At 43.2% G+C, this 26,671-nt stretch overlaps 2 protein-coding genes and 1 pseudogene across 11 annotated transcripts in view; all 3 read right to left on the bottom strand.

The window, feature by feature from the left end:
- Window positions 1-5,715, bottom strand: part of LOC109867081 (NEDD4-like E3 ubiquitin-protein ligase WWP2) — a 43,894-nt gene extending 38,179 nt beyond the window's left edge. For 3 of the 5 annotated variants that reach the window (XM_020455995.2, XM_020455997.2, XM_020455996.2), the window contains exons 1-5: window positions 5,603-5,710; window positions 4,509-4,590; window positions 3,637-3,790; window positions 3,377-3,498; window positions 2,866-3,003 (exon numbers count right to left, since the gene is read on the bottom strand). In XM_020455995.2, the coding sequence (XP_020311584.1) occupies window positions 2,866-3,003; window positions 3,377-3,498; window positions 3,637-3,790; window positions 4,509-4,578 (484 nt within the window). In that variant the 5' untranslated portion in view covers window positions 4,579-4,590; window positions 5,603-5,710. Of the gene's footprint in view, window positions 1-2,865; window positions 3,004-3,376; window positions 3,499-3,636; window positions 3,791-4,508; window positions 4,591-5,128; window positions 5,521-5,602 lie in introns of those variants that run through there. The other 2 variants (XM_031801391.1, XM_031801389.1) reach the window with 2 other exon arrangements.
- Window positions 5,716-6,137: 422 nt separating this feature from the next.
- LOC109866826 (diacylglycerol O-acyltransferase 1) lies at window positions 6,138-11,304 on the bottom strand. Of its 6 annotated transcripts, none has more exons than XM_031801387.1 (19): window positions 11,250-11,304; window positions 10,111-10,255; window positions 9,711-9,924; window positions 9,525-9,612; window positions 9,396-9,436; window positions 9,231-9,316; window positions 9,062-9,114; window positions 8,865-8,970; window positions 8,592-8,696; window positions 8,374-8,433; window positions 8,158-8,261; window positions 8,021-8,059; window positions 7,833-7,874; window positions 7,701-7,745; window positions 7,488-7,600; window positions 7,322-7,387; window positions 7,115-7,202; window positions 6,864-6,926; window positions 6,138-6,765 (listed from the first exon to the last, which is right to left on the bottom strand). In XM_031801387.1, exons 3-19 carry the CDS (start codon window positions 9,839-9,841, stop codon window positions 6,589-6,591), a joined length of 1,407 nt encoding a protein of 468 aa, XP_031657247.1. In that variant the 5' UTR covers window positions 9,842-9,924; window positions 10,111-10,255; window positions 11,250-11,304; the 3' UTR covers window positions 6,138-6,588. The 6 variants fall into 6 exon arrangements, with proteins under 6 accessions (XP_031657247.1, XP_020311270.1, XP_020311269.1 ...); XM_020455681.2 differs by lacking the exon at window positions 11,250-11,304 and adding an exon at window positions 11,188-11,242; XM_020455680.2 differs by lacking the exon at window positions 11,250-11,304 and adding an exon at window positions 10,353-10,506.
- Window positions 11,305-23,645: 12,341 nt separating this feature from the next.
- On the bottom strand, window positions 23,646-26,472 carry LOC109867405 (DNA-directed RNA polymerase II subunit RPB3-like; annotated as a pseudogene).
- Between the last annotated feature and the right edge of the window lie 199 nt (window positions 26,473-26,671).

Below are 26,671 nucleotides of genomic sequence, written 5' to 3'. Positions count from 1 at the left end.
TACTTATGTAAATAGGGATTTCTGTTTTTAATAGATTTGCAAAGATGTCTAAAAACCTGTTTTTGCTTTATCATTATGGGGTAATACATTTTAGAATATGTTTGTAACGTAACAAAATGTGGAAAAGGGGAAGGGGTCTGAATACTTTCCAAATGCATTGTATAAAGCACTCTGTGGTTCCCGTGCCTTATAGTGGCAGTAAGCCCCATCTGAGCTCTCCAACCCTGTTCATGGGGGAACTACTGTCCTGTAGGGTTTCGCTCCAACCCTAATCTAGCACACCTGATTCTAATAATTAGTTGGTTGATAAGCTGAACCAGGTTAGTTACAACTGGGGTTGGGGTGAAAACGTACAGGAAGGTTTAGAGCTCTCAACATGAAGAAATACTAAATCATTTCATAGCATTGAAACAAGACCACTTTCTCATAGACTGACAGAATCACTTTGTGCTTAAAGCTGAAGTTGTAACGAGTCTGCACACATGTGAATGGTGTCTCTGCACCACTCAGTGGATGTTAAGGAGAAAATTCTATTTTGTCAGTTGTATGAAATAGTGCCAATATTGTACTGTCACTAAGTATGATCATATTTATTTTACAGTTATAAGAAATGTGAAACCTTATCATAAGTTTTTAATTATTTGATTGCTACTATATTTAGAAAGCATCTTAGTCATTCCAAGCCCTACTACTTGAAAAAGGTGAGTTCCCGATCTTTCTAAAACGATGCAACATTACCAATAATTGTTTATAGCCATCTCATGAAAATAATGTATGCTTGGGTATGTCTATTTAGGCAGAAATCTAAATGTTTCCCTATCATAAGACTCCATTATGCTTAGGGTCATGTATAAAAATGCTTGCCAGGCCATTATTCTGGCTACCATGACTATGCCCCAATCCATAGGGCACGAGTGGTCACTGATTGGTTTGATGAGTACAAAAACAATGTAAAACATATGCCATCTCAGTCACCAGATCACAGCCGGATTTAACACTTATGGGAGATTTTGGAGCCGCTCCTGAGACAAGTGTTTTCCACCCCCATCAACAAAACACCTCATGGAAGAATGGTGTTGCATCCCTCCAATAGAGTTCCAGACCCTTGTAGAATCTATGCCAAGATGCATTGAAGCTGTTCTGGCTCATAGTGTCTTAATAGGGTGTTAGGCCACCATGTTGGTATATCCTTTATTTTGGCAGTTACATGTAGCTCAGTATTTTAAATATGCATTTTATTCAGTAAGTTTTTGCTCATCTTTATCACGGGTGTCTATTTCAGACCCCACTGTACATAAAGGTGAGTACTGTCTGGTCCAAGTGTTTTTTTACTGGCTGCAGCACAAAGGCCTGTTTATGGTGGCAGTGTGTGTCAGCGTGTCAAAAGAAAATCTGCCAGGGGAAATGATTTAAAACACTAAAGTAACAGAGCTGCCTTCAGAGAGAACACAGAGGGTCTTAATATACCTTCCCCCAGCAACAGGGCACACACTTGAACCTTTATACACCAACCTACCAGAGAGCACACACTCCAGACCTTCATACATCCCCGAAAAAACACCCCCCCCAAAAAAAAATCTGACCTCAGAGGGCACACTCAAGACCTCTATTCACTAACAACCGTCCCCAACAAACAAGACCATTATGACATCAGAAAGCACATTTCATTGCCTTAATACACCTATCATCCCCCCCCCCCCCAGTCCTGGATCACAGGAGTTGATTGTCCTGCACAGCTCACAGAAATAAGACTCAATTACGCAAGTCTGAGAAACAAATTACACGTAAGTACTCCCAAGCATGTGCGTAAGTGTGCATGGCTGTGCGTGATGATGTCGTGCGTGTGTGAAACAGTGCTTGGAGAACACCACTGTAACAGATCCAAAAGGAACAGAGGATGTGAAGCTTATTCATCGCTTTAAGAACAATATTAATGTTCATGCACATATATTTAGATATGTATAAAAACACACACAGAGACACATTTATGAACCATATGCTCAGAGACCCAACCCTGACTTGTGCGGTGCTCATTCACTAGGAAACACTCTGGCTCTGTGATTCAGTATGAAAAGGCTTGTGTGTTGTTTTATACAAAGATGGGAGATGCATGAACTGGGAAACTCAAGCAACCCCTATAAATAAGTTTAATGCGTTGTTATTCATTAAAAACTATTCTAGAGGAAAGCCCAATCTTTGTCAAAAGCCCAATCTTTGTCTGACAAAAGTTTGTCTGCTGTTTGCGCTATTTTTCCACCCCTTGTTTGGATACGTGTAGTCAACTATTGACAGGTCCGTTACTGTTGTTGAAATCTAATTCTGTTAGTGTGTCCACAAGTTATAGGCCTAGTGAATGTTAAGCAAGAGTATCAACTAGGCCTACAAGAAAGTGTGGAAAGTGGTCAAACAGAGATAGTCCTCCCCAGTATTTCTGTCCACATGTTTCAAAACATGTGAAAGACTGCCAAAACCCATGAAAGACTGTGTACAAACTTGCACACGAGCAAAGATGGCTCAAAAAACTCATATTCCATCACATTTGAGACCACCACACTTTCAAAGTAAAAACTCTTTGGCCTTTTCCAAATGAGCCCCACTTTCGTTTGGGTGGAGTCTGAAAAAGAACAAATATAAGTAACCACAAACATGTCACTAAATGTAATGAGTGTGAATATATACCAGAGACCAAGAGAGAGAGAAAATGCAAGAAAGAGTGAAAGTGTGTGTGGGAGCATTATGTTTGCATTAAGAATAGTGTGTACTTTTTTGTAAGTGTTAACGTGTGTGTGTGTGTGTGTGTGTGTGTGTGTGTGTGAGTGTGTGAGTGAGTGTGAGTGTGTATGTGGGTTGTAAGGCGGGACTCACTGTCTGTTGCTGTGCTGCCATTGGGCAAAGATCCCAGATCAACAACCAGGCCGTCCAGACAGACGTTCAGCTCGCCTCCTGCTACAACTGAGCCTTTGTTCTCTGTCTGCAAGACCAGACTGAGCTGCAGATTCTCCACTGGAGGGAAAGTGGGGAGTGTGGAATGGAGGGAGGGATAGATGGAGGAGAGTGTGAAGAGAGAGAAAATGTAGGAGAAAGAAAATGAAGGATTAGGGCGAGTAAGAGATGATAAGATGTGCTCTATCAATTGCGTAAAGGCAACCAAAGTTCTTTCTCTCTTCTTCTTACATTGTTTGTATAAAAACACATCCTGAGGGAGTCTGTTTCACAAGTGTAAATTTGATCTTTCATTTCTGAAGAGGATAACCCCAAATATTTTCAACTGGAAAGACTACTTTAGTTGCATGACTAGGAATCCTATTAACAATCCATGAACATATGCCTACATAAAAATTAAAACAACTTTAAAAATACACTTTTATTGTCTTACTCTTGCCATCATGTGTACGCAGGGTGTCAAGCAGGTCAATGGTGGCACTTCCCAGCAACTCCTTCCTCAAGGTGTGGCAGCTCCACAACTTCAGATCTAAGTGGCTCTGAGGCGTCACATTCCTACACAACACACAAGTCAAAATCAGTTACACAGACAGAAAAACCTACATTACACATTCATGTGGTATTACTGGACAGCGGCATAGCATTGGCATGTTGTGTCAGAATTGAGAGAAGGTGGGGGGGGGAGTTGCTCACAGGGTGAGGTCCTCGTTCCACTGTAACTCAAGGTGTCCAGTGCGTTTTCCTGTTTTCTTGGTTTCACTAGTCAGGCCATCGGCAGTCACCTCCACAAAAGAGCTGAGTCTGGAACGGGTGGGCAGCTTAGGTGACTGAGGCTTTGCTGAGACCACTGCGGCAAGAAAAAACAAACAATTGATGAACATATATGCATATGACAAAAAGAGACCATTTGAATGACTGTGGTACACCGAACTCTGATCAACCATTAAAACATTCTTATTACAGCTACTCTGCATTTGTAACTGTATGTATGGCAAGAAAACACAAAAATGCAAATATCGCCCTCTAGCTGATACATGCAAAACTAGGTGGATATTGCCCCTTGGATTGCATGTTCTGTTAATAAATTAGTTGTTGATTGTTCCATATTACTGTGATGCTCACTTGGCCTTCGAAATGTCACAACTGTCTGCCTATCCATGTCAGAATGGACTAAATTAAATGTCAGCTAAGGAAAATATGCACCGAATAACTGTTAGGCTACTGCTGTATCTTTTCAATAGACCAGAAATCTTCCAATAGTTTTAAACTGTCAAGGTGAATTAAACCTGTTTTATCTGATATTATACGATAGGGGGAGCGAGTGATGAGTGACATGGTAGTTCATGAACAATTCACTGAGGGAAAAGAAAGCAAAATGGAGGGAATAAATGGCAGGGAGAGCAAATGGGAAACTGGAATAACAATGGATGATGAAAAGAGCTGGGGGTGGTTGGCATGAGAGAAATTGTCAGACATACATAGGGAAGGAGGAGGATGAGTATTAGAGTAGGTTACAATAGAAGGTGATCGATGAGAGGAATTAAAAGTTTCATATTGATTATTACCTTTCAAGGTCAACTGTGATTTTTCTGTGGTCTGGACATTGCCAGGTCTTGTCACGCTGGCAGCTGCCATGACATCACAGCCCTGAGACACACACACACACACAGGCACAATCAGAAAACACATAACCGACATGAAGGCAAACTGTAAAGTAGGCCTAAATCACAGACTGCAATTCAAAACAATGAGTTATGCATTTCCCCTGTGTACCATCCATAACGTAAATAACAACATACATAGTAAAATAGCATGTCTCAGTGAATCCTTACAACAACAATATCATGCCAATGCCATCTACACTACTACAGCCAAATGATCATATACTAGCTATCTAGGCACCTTAGCTTCACCACCTTGGAAAGAACTGTCTGGCACAACTACAACTGGCAGTGGATTGTAATTTCCTCTACATATCTAGCTAGCATAGTAGACAGTAGTAGCTCGAATAGTTGCGACTCATATCTGGGTGTTAATCACGTCTTAAAATACACGTCCTCCGTCCAGCATAGCAAACTCCTTGCTAGCTATCACATACATCAGCAAAGAGACGGTTAGCTAGTCTGATAAGGTTTTCTATCTCTTAGCCAATAACTTGGGTCGTGGCCGAGTCCTTGTGAATCACCTTGTAATTTTGTCACTGATGTCGACTATGAAAGCATATAGCTAGCGGATCGGTTAGCCGTAGCTATCTAACGTTACTAGTAAACAGCGTAACCCAACGAAATCGACAAGACGAGAACATCAACATTTACTGCCTGTAAGAGATGTAGCGAACTAATTCCAAGGGGAGACATCGCATTTGCTGCAAACTACTAGCTCGCTAAACGTATCGATTAACTGTAGCTACATATCAGTAACTCAAATTGGCTCATTGGCTCCGTATTTAAATATCCTGCACTCAAAAACAAAACACGGAAGATTGATGATAGCTCCTTGCAAGCTAGCGAACAGCTTTGTTGTCGGCATAAGGACAAGATAATTGTCACATTTTCTCGTAAACGTAGATGGATATGTGTACTATTTAATAAATGTATTCAACAATACTATATTACTTGACATTGTTGGTAACGTATTTTGTCAATTTGAGCGTAATTACCTTTTTTAGCTGTGGTCCGCTGGTTCAACTAGCTAGTTAACTTTCATTTCCGCCTGCCTCAATGACGGGGTCACGTGATTCTCATTAATGGCCAGCGCATTGAATTGTGGTTCACAACATGAAACACATGTACAGTATCTGACGACTTTACAGCAGTTAACGCTGTATCCCCACTCGTTTTGGTACATAACTGAGTGATGGAGAAATGTAACCACGTTCAAATAAATTCATAGACAGAGCTATGGAGGCAAGGACTGACCATCCATGATATCAACATTATACATTTAACCATGTTTTGATGATAAATAGTGTTGTTTTGTTTTTTTTACATTGACTTTGTTTACAAATATTGGAGTAAAACAAGCTTATATTTTCGGTTCTGATGGGGTACAGTTGAACTAAGCTCATGAGGCATTTATAAGTAATATTTTATAAGTTATATTCTTCAAGAATCAATGGGTACATTTCATTAATTTACAAGTTCAAAAATGTATGTAGCAACTGCTGACTGCCCCTTTAATAAACCAAAGATAACAAAGCTTCAAATGCGGTTTATTTAAAAGCACATTTCCCCATACTGAGTAACAACAATTAGAAGCTACATATTTCAAACAGTGCTTAAATTCAACATGTTGTGGTTCACCAATAGTTCACCCAGCAGTTAATGTTGTCTGAAATAAGTTGGCTATAATCCATAAGCTTACAGTAACATTGGGTGAACCAAAACCATATGTTGATATACAGTGAATAAGCAGCCATATCTTTCATGTGAGGTTGAGTCATATCATTACATGACGTATCCACAGATTGTTCAAATTCAAAAGCATTATGAATAGCTGTGAAGGTGTTAATTTCTTGAGTTTTTCAACAAAAATGGGAACAATTTGTCTGATATGCCGACTGTCCCTACAAATGGTCCATTGCTGGACATAAGTCTTATCAAAGGTATCCGAAAGTGCTATATCCAATTGTGTATACGACAGTGATCATGACAAACACTCAGCAACGGACAGTCCAGGAGGATGTTGGCCATGGTGACTCATGTAGTGGTCATGGAAATAGGTCATCATAGCCAGGGGAGGACCCAGTAGAAAGCACAGCCACACCAGCCCATTGCCATAGTTACCCTTGAAATAGTCTCCAAGGTAAACATCTACCAGGAGCTGGGACAGGGAAAAAGAGGGAGGAGTTAACATGCATGTTCACACACACTGCATAAACACATACAGTATATCCTTGATGGTATTTCAGTTTCCCTTACCTCAAAGATCATCATGAAGAAGATCCATAGACGACAGCTGTGTAAGGGCAGAGCAATGACATACTGCAAGGAACAAAAAACTAAATGTAAATACATTACCCATTACCATGGATTGTCTCATAGTAGCACAGGGGACAGCTTTGAGCAGTTAGCAACTAATCATTATTTCGCACAGGATAACTGAACTGATTGTACTCACCCATCTACACCATAATAACAATAACAACCAGTCCTACTATGACCAGTCCTACCTCGCAAAGGGCAGCTGACATCAGGAAGACCAGCAGATCTGCTTGCTTTTGTGACACCCTCTTTTTCAGTAGTGGTGTATACAAGTGTCTTTATGTAAGAGAAAGCGAGGGATAAAAAGTGATAGAAGTTAGTTTTACACACACAGTCCATACCTCTTCTGAGAGAGAATGGGAAAAGTCTACTTAGGTGTCAAGGGTCACTACTACCTGTAGCGCCACTTATGAAGAGGAATATTCCAATTCCCCCAAAAACATTTTAGTGTTTTAGCATTCCTGCAGATGAAAATATGAATCTATTAAACATATGTTACTCTATTACACATAAACACATACAAGTGGATCATCCAAAATGAAAGATTAGGATATAACAGACCACCAATCCCCATAGAAATGGCGGTCTCCAAAGCACAACAGTTCAGCACAGAAGTTCAGGTAGGAGTGAGAAAACAGGAAAGAGAACATCAGCCACAAGAAGTGGTTGGGAGCCTGTAAAGGAAATTGCACCTCTTTATTGACACGGCTATTGTTTGATACCACCAAAACATACTAATAATGATCCACTACCCTAAAACACAAACATGCTTACCACAAGCTCCATCAAGTGCTCCACCCTGGTAGTGATGTCCATATTCTAGAGGAAAGGAAAAGTCAGAGGAAATAATGTGAGATTATTATATCATTACATTTTTGATGAAAAGGGGATATTGCTTTCACTCACAGAGAAGGAGTTTTCTGATCTCTGGAAGATGGGTTCAATCCACTGATAGGAAAACAAAAAGGTACGCATGGAATAGAATTACAATGGGTAACAAAGATAAAGCTATTTCAAATTAATTCTAGATAGATGGATAGACTTGCAAACAGAAGGATAATTGAATACCAAACCTAGAAGTTAAAACATATCACCTGCTGCACAACTCCCACAATAATTTGAGTAAGGACCACCTGAAAGTAGAGGCCCAAAATAAGATGGTGGATAATCAATGCATATTAACATTATAATTACACAGGATAGGTATTGTGTGGGTGAGGTTTTATCTCACCATTTCTATCAGTGTCTTACAAAGAACGTTGATACGGACCCTCGGTGTGAAGGGGAAGTTTCGCTGGTAGCATAAAGTGGGCGCCAGGAGAAAGTAGTAAAGGTCTGACAGAGAGAACAGTCAATGTCATTAACTGTCTATGTGTTCTCAGTCTACAACTAGACAGGCAGGAATTGTGCACAAGCCATTACGCGTGAGATAGAATGACGTTCTCACCTTTAATAGTTAGGTGTTCTATATGTTTTTTTGTCTCATGTAATACACACTTGTCCGTTCCTGGAAAACAGATACAGATATTCACCACACCAGAAATCCAAACAACAGAAGAATTATCTTCAGCCTAAGCAGTAATTACAATTAGTGATAACTGCAGGAAATCAACCAGCGGTAACTGCAGCCACGAAGGAAAAACAAAACGGTTCCCACTGACATACCTGATGATGGAACAGACCCCTGACGATACCAACTGTTGGTTTCTTGGTAAGAATAAAGCTTGAGCCCAAGAACAGTGTAGGTCCAGAGTGAGAAATATGCTCCCCCTGATAGGCAGATAGTGAAACAGTTTCACCAGACAGGGTGAGTCATCATCTTAAATTGAGGTTGCACATCCACACAAAGCTAAATATACTCTATTGCAATGGAGCCATAACAACCTGGAATTTCAGGTACAGGTCAATATCTGTGCAGATCATACTTGCGGTATTTACCTGTTGATATTGAAGTATCATATAGAATGATGACAGCAGGGAAAAGTGTTAGTAATCCCAGGTTCCCCAGGTGTAAACAGTGCCCTGCACTTGGGGATAGTGTTCCCTAGAATCAACACCCACATATCAACCTTTGTGAGACAGTTCACATAGCCTAGCCTCTCTTATTTGAAAAGCCAAGGGTAGAACTGTCTCACCTTATCCAGACACCTCTCAAGTAGCAGAGCAGCAATAGCAAACATATTGGCAGCTGCAAAGGTGAGAGAAGCATGAAGGATGAGTGAGTTTATTACTCATATTCATTAACAGTATATTCCTTGTGCAGTTGGTTAAGCTGACAATAGTGCAGTGGTGACAAAGACTCACCCAGTATGAGGTTGACAGACGGCCAGTTGTAATGGTCCTCCATAAGGTGCTCCAAGACTTTCCTCAAGTCAATCAAGAAGCCGTGTCTGTTCAGAAGAGGGTATGTCAGAGAAAAAAGAAAACACATTCATTGCTAATTGAGTGTGTGTCCGTGTGTGTACTCACTGTATAAAGTTATCCAGGAACAGGTGAGCATGGGTCAAGATCTGAAAATACAACAATATTGGTCTCTTCTCTTTCCCTGCATAGCCTATAGAACTTGATCACATTTTGTATCCAGAGAGAATGACTCACCAGAAGGATAATGATCCAGTTGAGAATCCCTCTATAGTTTGTGAAGCGGCTGTCAGAGCTCAGTAAGGAATCCTGGACACTGTGACAGCTGCAGTGACAAAATGACATCAACATATTCAGTCAATAACAATTAAATCATGGGAATATCTGGAGATTTTGAGATATAGGTTTAATATGAATGTGTACCAGAACATGTCCATGTCTGGATGTGGTTCAGTGGGAGGATCAGAGCTAGAATTGCCATAGTACTGACATTTCTCTTCCACATCAAGTGAAGAAGAGGAGAGGGCACAGGCCTCTGGTTCTGCTGCAGACATCTCAGCCTCTGTGTTGATGGTGTCATCAGTACATCAGACAAAGTTGAAAAGGCACATCAAGATATCCACATCAACTTCTCTATCTGAAACAAAAAGCAGAGATTGTCTTGTTGCAACTTGCAAGCATTGCTATAATCTTCATAAATGTAAAAAATGACAAAGGTAGTAAAAAAAAACAAATGTTCATTCATTTTACTGTCAAGGCAGGGAAGCAATTTGCATAGTGAATTATTAGGCTTTAAAATAAATTGCACATGAGCCACCCCCACCTTGTAGATTACGAGGCAGCGTTCAACAAACGCAATATTGTTGCTCCTCGTCTCTGTCGCAACATTGTTGCTGTTTTTATGACTGATATCATGCAATAATAGTCGGTTCTGACCTGACATCAATTGCCTCGAATTGATGATCTTTCTGCAAAGAAATGTGGAAAACATATTGGCAATCATTTGAACATGAATATCTACTCATCTCACGTCTCCATTTTTCTGCATGTTCACGATCCACGCACCATTCCGTTAGCGTGCAAGTCATCATGATGCAGATGGTACAGTTTGTCCGGGCCAATGATTTATATTTACACTAGATGACATATAGGGGGCGCTGTGTTAAAGCCAGCGTGCCTCCATCTGAAGTCCTCCCTCCACCGTTGAGAAAAATATTTTGGAAGCTATAGAAATGCATTTATTATATTACAGACACCTTAATGCATTTTTTTTTTTATTATATTATGTGAGCTAAACATAAAAAATGTAAAATAACACAAACCTTAAAGTATATATATAATTTCTTTACCTTTATTTAGTCAGGTTTAGTAGTCAATTAAGAACAAATTCTTATTTTCAATGACGGCCTAGGGTTAACTGCTTGTTCAGGGGTAGAACGACAGATTTGTACCTTGTCAGCTCGGGGTTTAGAACTTGCAACCTTCCGCTTACTAGTCCAACGCTCTAACCACTAGGCTACCCTGCCGCCCCATATATATTTAGATCACTAATGTTTCGGTCTCCCATACAACAATAAAAAAAAATACTTAAATACATGTAATTTTGTCCTTGAAACATTTAAAGGTAGACTCAGCGAAATGACATTGCCACCAGCAGCACCGCAGATATTGAAATAAGCCAGATGCAAGACACAGTCACTGCGCACGGATTTGCTTCAGGCTGTTAGAGCGTGGTAGCCACGGGACCAAAATAGCGTAGAAGTGGAGCCTTGCGATTCAACACTCTTAGTTGTTGCAGAAATTGACCCCTATGATGTTTACTCTTTGCGTCTACGTCATATCTATCTTTACAATCCAAGCTTGATGTCTTCAATCTCACACAAATTATCAATGCATTTACCAGGTACGGCTCCAAATCCGTAAACACGGGCACCCTCATAGATGTAATCCTAACTAACTCACCCTCCAAATACACCTGTTTTCAATCAAGATCTCAGCGATCACTGCCTCATTGCCTGCATCCGTAATGGGTCAGCGGTCAAACGGCCTCCACTCATCACTGTCAAACGCAGGCCTTTCTAATTGACCTGGCAGGGGTATCCTGGAATGACATTGACCTCATCCCGTCAGTAGATGATGCCTGGCTATTCTTTAAAAGTGCCTTCCTCACCATCTTAAATAAGCATGCCACATTCAAAAAAATGTAGACCTAGGAATAGATATAGTCCTTGGTTCACTCCAGACCTGTCTGCCCTTGACCAGCACAAAAACATCCTGTGGCGTTCTGTATTAGCATCGATTAGCCCCCGTGATATGCAACTTTTCAGGGAAGTTAGGAACAAATATACACAGGCAGTTAGGAAAGCTAAGGCTAGCTTTTTCAAACAGAAATTTGCATCATGTAGTACTAACTAAAAAAGGTTCTGGGACACTGTAAAGTCCATGGAGAATAAGAGCACCTCCTCCCAGCTGCCCACTGCTCTGAGGCTAGGAAACACTGTCACCACCGATAAATCCACTATAATTGAGAATTTCAATAAGCATTTCTCTACGGCTGGCCATGCTTTCCACCTGGCTACTCCTACCTCGGTCAACTGCCTGGCACCCTCCACAGCAACCCGCCAAAGCCCCCACCATTAGTCCTTTACCCAAATCCATGATGTTCTGAAAGAGCTGCAAACTCTGGATCCCTACAAATCAGCCGGGCTTGACAATCTGGACCCTCTCTTTCTAAAATTACCTGCAGAAATTGTTGCAACTCCTATTACTAGCCTGTTCAACCTCTCTTTCGTATCGTCTGAGATTCCCAAAGATTGGAAAGCTGCCGCGGTCATCCCCCTCTTCAAAAGACCCAAACTGCTACAGACCTATATCTATCCTACCCTAGACCTTTCTAAGGTCTTCGAAAGCCAAGTTAACAAACATATTATAGACCATTTCGAATCCCACCGTACCTTCTCCGCTATGCGATCTGGTTTCAGAGCTTGTCATGGGTGCACCTCAGCCACGCTCAAGGTCCTAAACGACATCATAACCGCCATCGATAAGAGACATTACTGTGCAGCCGTATTCATCGACCTGGCCAAGGCTTTCAACTCTGTCAATCACCACATTCTTATTGGCAGACTCGACAGCCTTGGTTTCTCAAATGATTGCCTCGCCTGGTTTACCACCTACTTCTCTGATAGAGTTCAGTGTGTCAAATCGGAGGGCCTGTTGTCCGGACCTCTGGCTGTCTCTATGGGGGTGCCACAGGGTTCAATCCTCGGGCTGACTCTCTTCTCTGTATACATCAATGATGTCGCACTTGCTGCTGGTGATTCTCTGGTACACCTCTACGCAGACGACACCAATCTGTATACTTCTGGCCCCTCTTTGGACAATGTGTTAAATAACATCCAGATGAGCTTCAATGCCATACAACTCTCCTTCCGTGGCCTCCAACTGCTCTTAAACGCAAGGAAAACTATGTGCATGCTATTCAACCGATCACTGCCTACACCTGCTTGCCTGTCCAGCATCACTACTCTGGATGGCTCTGACTTAGAATACGTGGACAACTACAAATACCTAGGTGTCTGGTTAGACTGTAAACTCTCCTTCCAGTCTCACATTAAGCATCTCCAATCCAAAATTAAATCTAGAATCGGCTTCCTATATCGCAACAAAGCATCCTTCACTTATGCTGCCAAACATACTCTCGTAAAACTGACCATCCTACCGATCCTTGACTTCGGTGATGTCATCTATAAAATAGCCTCCAACACTCTACTCAACAAACTGGATGCAGTCTATCACAGTGCCATCCGTTTTGTCACCAAAGCTCCATACACTACCCACCATTGCAACCTGTAAGCTCTCGTTGGTTGGCCCTCGCTTCATACGCGTCGCCTAACCCACTGGCTACAGGTTGTCTACAAGTCTCTGCTAGGTAAAGCCCCGCCTTATCTCAGCTCACTGGTCACCATAGCAGCACCCACTCGTAGCACGCGCTCTAGCTGGTATATCTCACTGGTCACCCCCAAAGCCAATTCCTCCTTTGGTTGTCTTTTCTTCCAGTTCTCTGCTGCCAATGACTGGAATGAACTGCAAAAATCTCCCTCACTAACTTTAAGCACCAGCTGTCAGAGCAGCTCACAGATCACTGCACCTGTACATAGCCCATCTATCTACCAACCTCATCCCCATACACTATTTATTTATTTATCTTGCTCCTTTGCACCCCAGTATCTCTACTTGCATCATCTTCTGCACATCTACCATTCCAGTGTTTAATTGCTATATTGTAATTATTTTGCCACCATGGCCTATTTATTGCCTTAACTCCCTTATCTTACCTCATTTGCACTCACTGTATATAGACTTTTTTTTTCTACTGTATTATTGATTATGTTTAGTTTATTCCATGTGTAACTCTGTGTTGTTGTATGTGTCGCTCTGTGTTGTTGCTATGCTTTATCTTGGCCAGGTCGCAGTTGCAAATGAGAACTTGTTCTCAAGTAGCCTACCTGGTTAAATAAAGGTGAAATTAAAAATAAAATAAATATCGCTGAGTCTGCCTTTAATCAAATCAGTGAAGGCTACTGAGGGGAGGATGGCACATAATAATGTCCAGAATGGAGTAAATGGAATGGTATCAAACAAATGTTTTGGTTTTTTTCTCATGTGTTTGATACCATTCCATTTACTCCATTCCAGCCATTATTACGAGCTGTCTTCCTCTCAGCAGCCTCCACTAATTGAAATACTGTATAATTCTCCACTGATTCCTATGAAGGACTGCTCCTACTGGGGAGTGCCAATATGGCTGAAAGGTGGCTTCAAAGCCTCTCAATGGTCAATACATAGGGGTGAGGCAACACGGTCGGGACTGATGGTCTGTTTACGTTTATACCTTTGTGGCTAGATGTAGTAGCCCTACAGCGCAATCTAGTGGTCATGCCAGGGGCAATAGTTGTTGTCAACTAGTATTGTGGTAGTATTGTAGCTAAGCCAGGACACCTTCAAAAGGATGGCCAAGATCATCAGAGAACTCAGCCACCAGAGCCACAGCCATTTCTCCCCGCTTAAAATCAAATCAAATTGTATTTGTCAAAATGAAAATAGTCCGGGTAGCCATTTGATTAACTGTTCAGCAGTCTTATGGCTTGGGGGTAGAATCTGTTAAGGAGCCTTTTGGACCTAGACTTGGTACTCCGGTACTGCTGGCATGCGGTAACAGAGAGAACAGTCTATGACTTGGGTGACTGGAGTCTATGACAAGTTTTTGGGCCTTCCTCTGACACGCCTAGTATAGAGGTCATCAATGGCAGGAAGCTTGGTCCCAGTGATGAACTGGGTCTTACGCACTACCCTCTGTAGAACCTTACAGTCGGATCCAGAGCAGTTGCCATACAAGGCGGGGATGCAACTGGTCAGGATGCCCTCGATAGTACAGCTGTAAAACATTTTGAGGATCTGGGGACCCATGCCAAATCTTTTCAGTCTCCTGAGGGGGAATGGGCATTGTCATGCTCTCTTCACGACTGTCTTGATGTGGACACCAAGGAACTTGAAGCTCTCGACCCGTTCCACTACAGCCTTGTCGATGTGAATGGGGTCGTGTTTGGCTCTCATTTTCCTGTAGTCCACAATCAGCTCCTTTGTCTTGCTGACATTGAGGGAGATGTTGTTGTCCTGGCACCACACTGCCAGGTCTCTGACCTTCTCCCTATAGTCTCATCATTTCCAGTGATCAGGCCTACCACCGTTTTGTCGTAAGCAAACTTAATGATGGTGTTTATGTCGTGCTTGGCCACGCAGTTATTGGTGAACAGGGAGTACAGGATGTGAATAAGCACGCACCCCTGAGGGGAGCTGATATTGAGTACCAGCATGGCAGATGTGTTGTTGCCTACCCTTACCACCTGGGAGCAGCCCGTCACAAAGTCCAGGATCCAGTTGCAGAGGGAGGAAGTCCAGGATCCAGTTACAGAGGGAGGTATTTAGGCCCAGGGTCCTTAGCTTACTGATGACCTTTGTGGGCACTATGGTGTTGAACACTGAGCTGTAGTCAATGAACAGCATTCTCACATAGGTGTTCCTTCTGTCCAGGTGGGAAAGGGCAGTGCAGAGTGCAATTCAGATTGTGTTATCTGTGGGTCAGTATACGAATTGGAGTGGTTATAGGGTTTCCGGGATGATGGTGTTCCATCACTCAGACATTTGCAGTACAGGAGCATCGTGGCTAAAACTCAGTGGTGGAAAAAGTACACCATTTTCATAGTAAAAGTTAAGATACCTTAAAAGAAAATGACTCAAGTAAAAGTGAAAGTCACACAGTAAAATAGTTGAGTAAAAGTCTAAAAGTATTTGGTTTTACATGTACTTAAGTATGAAAAGTAAAAGTATAAATAATTTAAAATTCCTTATATTAAGCAAACCAGACGACACGATTTTCTTATTTGATTCATTTAAATAGCCAGGGGCAGTTCAACACTGAGACATAATTTACAAATGAAGCATTTGTGTTTAGTGAGTCTGCCAGATAACAGGCAGTAGGGATGACCAGGGATTTTCCTGTCCTGCTAAGCATTCAAAATGTAACCAGTACTTTTGGGTGCCAGGGAAAATGTAAGAAGTAAAAAGCACATTATTTTCTTTAGGAATGTAGTGGAGTGAAAATTGTCAAAAGTATTAATAGTAAAGTATATATTTACATAAATTGATAATAGGTAGAGGCTTCCGCGTTCTCCTATCAGTGGCTGGTGGGAGTAGCAATTGAAGGGTGGGCTCATTGTAATGGCTGTAATGGAGTAAATGGAAAGGAGTCAAACATGTGGTTTCCACGTTTGGTGTTTAACCCATTCCAGCCATAACAATGAGCCAATCCTCCAATAGCTCCAGCCGCCACTTCCTCATATGTATATAATTTCTGTAAGACAAAAAATGAAGAAATGGCACATTGCGCAAGCCCTGCTCCAATGGGAATTTGCGCATGTTTATTCTTTTTGGAACAGTTACTGACACGTTATATCATATTTACACTTTAAAATCACTTATTCCCCAACAGGGGGACCGAGGTTGTTGGGATCCGCAGTAGTCACTGACACCGTTATCTGAAACCTTTCTAACAGTACTATCATGTTTGTAGGACTTATAGTTGAAACAGAAATGTACTTTATTTAGGTAGTATACAATGCTTCGTTTAGAAAACGCCACCAGAGTTTAAGGCAAAAATGAAAGCAGGGTGGTTGGTAGGAGTGTAACGCAAAGGTTGCGTGTTAATCTCACAATACCCCACAATGACAAAACAAAAACATGTTTTTAGAAATGTTCACTAATTTATATAAATAAAAACTGATATACATGTACACAAGTATTCAGACCCTTTATTCAGTACATTGTTGAAGCACCGATTGGCAGTGACATGGATAACTTTAGCTTTTTAGCTAATTAGCAAGTACTTACTGTTGGCTAACCCTTTCCTTAACATAACCATCTACTAACCATAAACCCTAGCCTAGCTAACGTAAGCCACAATAAATTGTAATTCGTAACATACGAAATGGATGGACATTAATAATACATATCATATGAACTGTAACATACTAAATGGAGTCTCTCTGATTTACATACAGAATAATACGAAATGTTCTAAAACCACTTTGCAAGAGAAGGTATATAGGGCTTGTTTGCATTTAGAATATTCTTTGTAGAATTTAGTCGCACATTAGTGACTGCTCACCTATGCTCGCATTCATCACCTTATTTATATTCAAAGGCAAGCACATTCAATCTGGATGAAAATATGAGTTTATTCTTTCGGTATACAATATAAACAATTCAAAACATATTCCCGCAAACAACTTCAACAAAAAATGACAAATATTAACATAGCAGAGAACGAAGAGAAAGGACTAAATGTGGTGGACGATATAAAAACTGCTGATTTCAATTGGCGAGCTCTTAAATAAACTTTTTTCCTGCTTACATCAGGTTTGTTGTCATCCAAAAAGTTTGATTTGCAACTGGATCTGCTCTCTAAATTGTTACGGAGTCTAGTTGATAGGTAATCGACTAGCCGGACGGTTTCCCGGACTCCAGTTGTAGGGATTTGTACAATGCACAAACAAGGCTATTGAATCTGACATTGGTGTCTGTCTTTATTCCTTTATCTAACATATCATCCTGAAACATGGTATCAGAAGTGGCTCGGAAAACACACGTTTGTTATTTTTGTAGCTAAGTACAGTATAGGCGCAGTTACGTTCCATATGCGAACACACGCCGTTTCCTACTCACAACACTGATCAACTCGTTGTTAGCTGGCTAGCTAGCATCACTACCTACGTCGATGACTGAAGGCAAAGAAATCTCATATTCCATTGCTATGGCAGCGTACATTCCGCCACCAAATCCCATGGTTCTTACGGGGGACTGGAATACTAATTGGGACAACTTCAGGGATGAATTCGAGGACTATGCGCTGGCGACCGGTCTACATGAGAAACCCAACGAGGTACAAGCTACAACTCTGAGGAGTTTAATGGGCAGCGAATGCAGGCATATCTACCGGAACAATCTCACCCTCACAGCACAACAGTGTGATGCAAAGGCTATATTGGATGCATTGGAGAATTACTTCAAACCCGCCAGAAACGTAATTTATGAGCGGTTCGTTTTCGGAAGCTGTAAACAGGAAGAGGGTGAGTCAGTACACAACTTTGTAACCCGTTTGAGAGAGAAATCCGCTTGTGAATACGGGGGATTGAAAGATGAATTGATTCGTGACAAAATAGTGCTGGGAATTGCAAATGAGGATACACGCCGGCGTCTACTGAGAGAGAGAGAGACTTAACATTAGTAACTGCCATTGAAATGTGCCGCACTGCTGAAGTCACTGACATGAGAATGAGAGCAATGGAAATCGAAACCCCACGCTCCGACGTTGATACCGTTCACGCTGTTGCTAGGCAGACATTCAGACTAAACCAATCGAGGCAGAGCAATTCACCACGAACGGTGAACACAGAGAGCCCCGTAGCATGTAAATACTGTGGGAATACACACACACGTGGCAAAGAGCACTGCCCTGCCTACGGAAAACCCATGCAGAGCTTGTGGAACTAATAATCATTTTGCAAAAGTGTGTCTCAAAAGCAAAAGGGTGAGTGAGGGCAAAATTCACTGTGTTGATGATGTCACTCAATGTTCAGAGCTGAAAAGTGAAAGTGACATTTGGTGTCATCTGGTGCTACATGCAACCTAATGAGCTACAAAGACAAAATCAATCTGGCACCTGACACACATCTATTGCCCAGCGATACTAGACTAAAGCTCTACTCAGGAGAGCTAATGAGCTCTATGGGCACCTTTGAGACCGAATGTGTTATTCAGGGACGCAAACACAAGCTGGAGTTTGAGATTGTAAAAACCAGTCAACATCCTCTCCTCTCAGGCTCTACAAGCGAACGCCTGGGACTGATGCAGTTCACTGTACCAAATGACCTGCACATTGTGGATCATGTCCAGCATGGACCCCTGTCCAAACAACAACTACTCAGCAGATATGACGATGTATTCAACATGCCCGTTGAATCAGTGCCTGGGGAGGTACACTTTGAAGTGGATGAGAGCATCACTCCAGTCCAGTGTGCTCCTCGCAATGTGCCCATTGCAATGAAAGTGGCTGTGAAGGCCCAGCTGGACAAGTATGAGGCCGATGGCCACATGACATCTGTGACTGAACCAACTGACCGGATCATCAATATGGTCATAGTGAAAAAACCAGAGAAGCTGAGGGTCTGCATCGACCCAAAGCATCTGAACCAAGCACTGAAACGATCCCACTACATCATGCCGACACTAGAGGATGTCCTCTATAAGCTTCCCAAGGCCAGGATTTTCACCTTGGTGGATGCCCGAGATGCATTCCTTCAATGCAAGCTGGATGAAGAAAGCAGCCTCATGACTACCTTCTGGACCCCCTGGGGTCGGAAACGCTGCCTCAAGCTCCCGTTTGGTGTCTCAGTGGCGCCTGAGATATACCAACGTAAGCAGCACGAGTTACTGGCTGGGCTCAAGGGCATTGAACCCATCGCCGATGATGTCCTGATCGTAGGCTGTGGTGACACAGACGAAGAAGCAGTACGCGACCACGATGTGAAGCTCCTGGCACTGATGGAGCGCTGCCGATCAGTTAAGCTTCGCCTTGGCCTGAAGAAGCTGCAGTTCAAGGTGAAAGACGTCCACTTCCATGGCCACATTCTCTCGGCAAAAGGCCTGAAGCCGGACCCAGACAAGGTCAGAGCGATCCTCGACATGCCAAACCCGTCTGATGCAAAAGGAGTACAGCGTCTCATCGGCTTTGCAAACTATCTTGCATAGTTCATGCCACACCTATCAGCAGTCTGTGAGCCTCTGCGCCGGTTGCTGGACAAAGACACACCATGGCACTGGCTACCCAAGCACGAGGCCGCAGTGCAGGAGATGAAATCTCTGGCTTCATGCATGCCAGTGTTGCGCTACTACGGCGTCATGAAGCCTGTCACAATCCAGAGCGACTCCAGCCAAAGGGGACTTGGATGCTGCCTTATGCAGGAAGGCCAGCCCGTTGCGTTTGCCTCGAGAGCGCTCACCCCCACCGAACAAAACTATGCACAAATTGAGAAAGAGTGCCTCAGCATAGTCTTCTCCTGCCAGCGATTCCATCACTACTTATATGGGCGAGACCTGGTCATCGCTGAAACTGACCACAAACCACTCATTGCCATATTCAGTAAACCTCTCCTCAACGCGCCCAAGAGGCTTCAAAGCATGCTCCTGACTCTGCAAAACTACAGCCTGAAGGTCATTTACAAGCCAGGACCAGAGATGTACATCAGCGACAAACTGAGCAGGGCAACAACACAATGTACAGGCAGAGGCACTGTCTATCAGCGGCAGGCCATCTGTTCGCTACAGCAGGAACAACAAGATGTTCAACAGATCAATCAGGCAGACTACTTAAACGTCACAGATCACCGCCTAGCCCAGATAAGGCAACACACTGACAAGGACGAACGCCTACAGTCACTGAAGTCCATGGCTCTCGCAGGTTGGCCATACTTGAAAGAGGAGACACCTTTCACAGTGAGAGAATACTGGACCTTTCGAGATGAGATCAGCGTGCAAAATGGCGTCTTGTTCAGAGGTCAGAAGGTCATTATTCCCAAATCACTACGTCCAGAGATGCTTACCCGCATACACTCCAGTCACGTTGGAGGTGATGCATGCTACCGCCAGGCTCGTGAAACATTATACTGGCCAAACATGCAAGCAGAAATTAGACTTTGTCAGCAACTGTACCACATGCAACGAGTACGCTCATGAACAGCGAAAGGAAACCATGATGTCACACGAACTGCCCACAAGGGCCTGGCAAATCGTCAGCATGGACTATCTTCTCATCGTTGATCACTACTCTGACTTTTGGGAAATTGAACTGCTCCCTGACTTGTCTGCAGAGACGGTCATAAAGCGCTGCAAGGCGCAGTTTGCAAGGCAAGGTCAGCCTGACAAGGTAATCACGGACAATGGCCCACAATTCACTGCACAGTTCAAGCGTTTCGCCTCAGAATGGGAGTTTGACCACGTGACCTCCTCTCCAAGACACCCAAAAGCAAATGGCAAGGCAGAATCAGCTGTCAAGATTGCAAAAAACCTGTTAAGCAGGGCCTTGTGCGACAGCAACGACCCATGGAAAGCGATCTTACAGTGGAGGAACACACCCACCGAAAACATGGACAGCAGCCCAGTACAACGCCTTCTGTCCAGACGTCTGAAGACTACCATCCCCGTAGCTAACAAGCTACTTGAGCCCTGCGTCATGGTTGGCGTCACGGACAAACTGTCACAGAAAGCAGCTCGCCAAGTGCTTCTACGACCGGACTGCTCGAGACCTACCAGAGCTGGATGAAATAAGGATGAAACCGCTGCCGGGAGACCACACAGGACTTTGGAGGCTGGGCACATGCCTGCAGAGAGTTGCACCACGTTCTTACCTGGTGGATGTTGGTGGCTCCCTCTATCGTCGCAATCGGGTGGATCTGCGCGTAGCAGAGCAGACAAACCAGAACACGCCATACACTCACCTAGATGAGCTGGATCACAGTCCAGGCCTAAGGGTAAGGGGTGCAGAATTGAGACATGGGCCAACTGAAGGTGAGGCTTCTACCCCACCAAGCTCTCCAGCTCGTGCCCCTAATCCTACCCCTGTCAGAGCCAATACTTACTCACGGGTGGGTCGGCTGTGCAAGCCACCGGACAGGCTTACTCTGTAAGCAAGGGACTGTTAACTTGCCCTCGGTTAATTAAAATCTATATTTTTTCTTAAATAATTAAATTGAAATTAAAAAAGGAAGACGACAACTGAAGTAAAAAAGAAAATGTAATGCTTTTTCTATTGTTATGACCTGACTGTTAAAAATGTTATGTTATGCCTTTATGTTTGCACTTTCTATTGAAAAGGATGTTACGGAGTATAGTTGATAGGTAATCGACTAGCCGGACTGTTCCCTGGACTCCAGTTGTAGGGATTTGTACAATGCACAAACAAGGCTATTGAACCTGACATTGGTGTCTGTCTTTATTCCTTTATCTAACATATCATCCTGAAACATAAGTCTCAATGTTGTAGGACTGGCTAAAACTGCAGGTCTCAGTTGATAGTGAAGACGTCACTCTGGATTTCGTGGCTCAGCTGGGTCTGTAAATCACTCCGTTTCTTTTTCAGCACTGCCAGAGCAGACATGACGAAGGTCTCAGGTCGCAGTGAGCCACACGTCTCCACGTTGTAATAGAATCTGCAAAAGTTTGAGACAACAGAAATTAACCGTGACGTTGCTGCCATCTTTATCATCACATACTGCTCTAACAATCAAAACCTCTATCACATACTGGTATTGTCATCATAGGAATGGACACTGATGATTAGGGATGGGTATTTTAATTGATTTCACCACCATTCAAATCATATGTTTTGTCAGATATCGACTCTCTGTTTCAGCAGAATGGTGGGGCGAGAGAGGAGCATGGGCCAGTGTGTGTGACAGTCTGTGCACGGAGGGAGAGAAAGTAGCCAAACCGACTCCCGCTAGTTAGGCAAACTTATAGCTGCCATAGGTTATCATACCATCTGGTAGTGCATGTTTTGACTGCATCAAATCTTTGTACCTAAAGAAGGTAGCCAGCTACAGTAGCCATCTAAGTTAGCTAGCTAAAGTAGCATGGCTAATTGAGAAAAGTTTGCTGTGCTCCCCGTACTGGTCTACAAGACCTCCATTCATATGAAACGGCCTACCTGTTGGTTGAGCATTGTAGCCGCCTACTTCTCATTTAGCCAATTCTATTTTGCATTGATTATTAATCTCCCACTTCGCTTGTTACACATGGAGACCGACTGTAGCGCTGCTTTGATTGACCGGAATGTGTGTAAACTAGGTGACTTATTCTATGGGTCGCAACATGTGTTGAATGTCAGTCTATCCTTGTAGGCTATGTAGCATCGTCACATACAGTGCCTTCGGAAAGTATTCAGACCCCTTGACTTTTTCCACGTTTTGTTACGTTACAGCCTTATTCTAAAATTGATTAAACATGTTTCCCCCTCAATCTACACATAATACCCCACAATGACAAAACAAAAACAGGTTTTTAGAAATGTTTGCTAATTTATATAAATAAATAAAAACTCATATATACATTTACATAAGTATTCAGACCCTTTATTCAGTACATTGCTGAAGCACCAATTGGCAGTGACTACCGCAATGATTCTTCTTGGGTATAACACTACAAGCTTGGCACACCTGTATTTCGGGAGTATCTCCCATTCTTCTCTGCAAACCCTCAAACTCTGTCAGGTTGGATGGGGAGTGTTGCTGCATAGATATTTTCAGGTCTCTCCAGAGATGTTCGATCAGGTTCAAGTCCGGGCTCTGGCCGGGCCACTCAAGGACATTCAGACACTTGTACTGAAGCCACTCCTGCGTTGTCTTGGCTGTGTGCTTAGGGTTGTTGTCTAATTGGAAGGTGAACCGTCGCCCCAGTCTGAGGACCTGAGCACTCTGGAGCAGTTCATCATGGATCTCTCTGTACTTTGCTCTGTTCATCTCTGCCTTGATCCTGACTAGTCTCCCGGTCCCTGCCGCTGAAAAACATCCCCCTAGCATGATGCTGCCACCACGCTTCACCGTAGGGATGGTGCCAGGTTTCCTCCAGACGTGATCCTTGGCATTCAGGCCAAAAAGTTCAATCTTGGTCTCATCAGAACAGAGAATCTGGTTTCTCATGGTCAGAGTCTTTAGGTGACTTTTGGCAAACTCCAAATGGGCTGTCATGTGCCTTTTTACTGAGGAGTGGCTTCAGTCTGGCCACTACCATAAAGGCCTGAATGGTGAAGTGCTGCAGAGATTGTTGTGCTTCTGGAAGGTTATCCCCATTGCCACAGAGTAACTCTGTGGCAGAGTCGAGAGAGAGAAACAGAGGTAGTGTGTGTAAGACACCAAATATTTATAATAAAATGCTGTAATAGAAGACCATGGGGAAGAGCAGCTCACCATCCTGTTCAACAGTCATTGGGATCATTGTCTCGACTCTTGGAGGTCACCTGAAGATCAGATAATATAGAAGTCAACTCAGTTCTGAAGAAAATAATAAGGGGAGGAAAGTCGACGTTGAATTATGGTTGAATGGAAGCTCACTCACAGGGATGACTCGAGTTGGTGGTTGGACAGCAGGTCTCGTGAGGTCACATGCCTTGTCTGGTCCGCTGTGCAGCGAAAGTCCAGCGTCAGTTCAACAGAGCATTCTGGGCAGAAATCGTCACATGTACAGTCCTGCGGTAGAGGGGAAGAGAGGGACAAAGCATTAGGAGTTTCATCTTCAAGTAAGCATGGCTGGCAATGATACTTTCAGCCATCTTCATCAGGTGTTCAAATGCTTACTCTGGAGTACTGCATCTTGTCCACAACATCATCCCTTGTGAGGGGGAAAGACCTGAAAATTTTATCATAGTTTTCAGTGCAATATTGGAACACAGGAGGCACTAGAAGGGACAAAAACAAAGTTGTACAATTCACTACATTCCTACTCTGTGAGCAATGGACTCATCGTGGATCACAGAAGAATTTGCATCAATTTGAATCCAATCAATAGCTGAAATGAGACATGAGATTAACATTTACACTAACCATTGTGGCGAGGACATGGATCTTACAAACTGCTACACATTCAGAATATTATTAATAAGAACAAGCACAGGCGATAGAGTAACTTACCTATTGTTGCAATCTCTGACAAAGACACGTCGGATGGAATTTGCAACCCTTTATAATCAGACAACACATGTGAAAGAACACATTAACATTGTAACTTCAGCCAATAGCGGTCTCATGTAATATTTAAGCTTATGATCTAGCTAGCCCTCCGGGGTGATGAGCAGGCACTACTACCCTGCACTTGTTTCGAAAATCCCAGACCTGCCCTGTATATAAAAAAATGTGGAAACCCCTTAAAATGTGTAGATTCTGCTATTTCAGCCACACCCGTTGCTGACAAGTGTATAATATTGAGCACACAGCCATGCAATCTCCAAAGACAAACATTGCCAGTAGAACAGCCTTACTGAAGAGCTCAGTGACTTTCAACGTGGCACCATCAAAGGATCCAACAAGTCAGTTTGTAAAATTTCTGCCGTGCTAGAGCTGCCCCAGTCAACTGGAAGTGCTGTTATTGTGAAGTGGAAGGAGCAACAAGGAGCGTCTAGGAGCAACAACGGCTCAGCCGCAAAGTGGTAGACCACAGAAGCTCACAAAATATTTGATTTGACAACGGGACAGCCGAGAGCTGAAGTGGGAAAAGATTGTCTGTCCTCGGTTGCAACACTCACTACGAGTTCCAAACTGCCTCTGGAAGCAACGTCAGCACAAGAACTGTTCGTCGGGAGCTTCATGAAATGTGTTTCCATAGCCGAGCAGCCACACACAAGCCTAAGATCACCATGCGCAATGCCAAGCGTCGGCTGGAGTGGTGTAAAGCTCGCAGCCATTGGACTCTGGACCAGTGGAAACGCGTTCTCTGGAGTGATGAATCACACTTCACCATCTGGCAGTCAGACGGATGAATCTGGGTTTGGCGGATGCCAGGAGAATGCTACCTGCCTAAATGCAAAGTGACAACTGTAAAGTTTGGTGGAGGCGGTATACTGGTCTGGGCTAAGCCCCTTAGTTCCAGTGAATGGAAATGTTAATGCTACAATATACAATGACATTCTAGACAATTATGTGCTTCAATTTTGTGACAACAGCTTGGGGGAAAGCCTTTTGCTGTTTCAGCATTACAATGCCCCTGTGTACAAAGTGATGTCCATACAGAAATAGCTTGTCGAGATTGGTGTGATAGAACTTGATTGGCCTGCGCAGAGCCCTGACCTCAAGCCCATTGAACACCTTTAGGATGAATTGGAACACCAGCTGTGAGCCAGGCCTAATCGCCAAACATCAGTGCCTGACCTCACTAATGCTCGTGGCTGAATGGAAGCAAGTCCCCGCAGCAATGTTCCAACGTGTAGTGCAAAGCCTTTCCAGAAGAGCGGTGGCTGTTTTAGCAGCAAAAGGAGGACCAACTCCATATTAATATCCATGATTTTGGAATGAGTTGTTCGACAAGCAGGTGTCCACATACACTGAATTACCAAAAGTATGTTGGAACATACATTGGTTACATCGTGGGAGGCAACCCGACTCTCGGCTGCTCCCTCCCAGCAAGCCAACTAGTGACCTAACGCTACGCGATACAGAAGTATTAAAACATGGACATATGTCATGCTGTAGTTATTTCAATTAATTAAGTATCAGCGGGCGCCAGCTATTCATTGCACTGGCTACGCTCTCACAAGCTACGTAACGAGCTCGTTCACTAGCAAGCTAACGTTTGGATAATTAATTTAAATGGTTACTCACGACAGATCGGTGTTCTCTATGACAAATTTAACATTCTCATCCGTCAATTCTGTGATTGGCTGGTTAGCATACGGCATTGTTAACGCATGAGAAAAGCACAGGTATAGATTCTTTATCGATCCGTCTAAAAAAAAAAAAACACCGCACGGCGCGAAGGCCTCAATCGAGGACGACTCGTCCTCATTGGCCAAAATAAAATAGTCTGTGATTGGTTACCAATTTGTGGTGGGCGTGTTTAACATCCGGGCCACACCTTTCCCCCGTGACGTCGAGAAAGATGTTTCAAAATAAAAGTTTAGTGCGCCTAGGTAAAACACTTATGACGCGTTCCAGACAACTGGGAACTCTGACTTGGAAAAATCAACTTGAACGTTCATCGAAACTGGCACCTTTCCAGAACTC

The sequence above is a fragment of the Oncorhynchus kisutch genome, linkage group LG22 (genome assembly GCF_002021735.2).
Source record: "Oncorhynchus kisutch isolate 150728-3 linkage group LG22, Okis_V2, whole genome shotgun sequence".
NCBI lineage: Eukaryota > Metazoa > Chordata > Actinopteri > Salmoniformes > Salmonidae > Oncorhynchus > Oncorhynchus kisutch.
The sequence above is the reverse complement of the archived record's forward strand: the minus strand, read 5'-3'. Positions and strand labels throughout refer to the sequence as shown.

Coding starts and splice junctions, on each gene's coding strand:
- LOC109866826 (XM_031801387.1), bottom strand. CDS start 9,841: ATGTCTGCAGCAGAACCAGAGGCCTGTGCCCTCTCCTCTTCTTCACTT. Junction 8,971..9,061: donor TTGAGAGGTGTCTGGATAAG/GTGAGACAGTTC, acceptor TGTTGATTCTAG/GGAACACTATCCCCAAGTGC. Junction 7,746..7,832: donor GATCAGAAAACTCCTTCTCT/GTGAGTGAAAGC, acceptor CCTTTCCTCTAG/AATATGGACATCACTACCAG.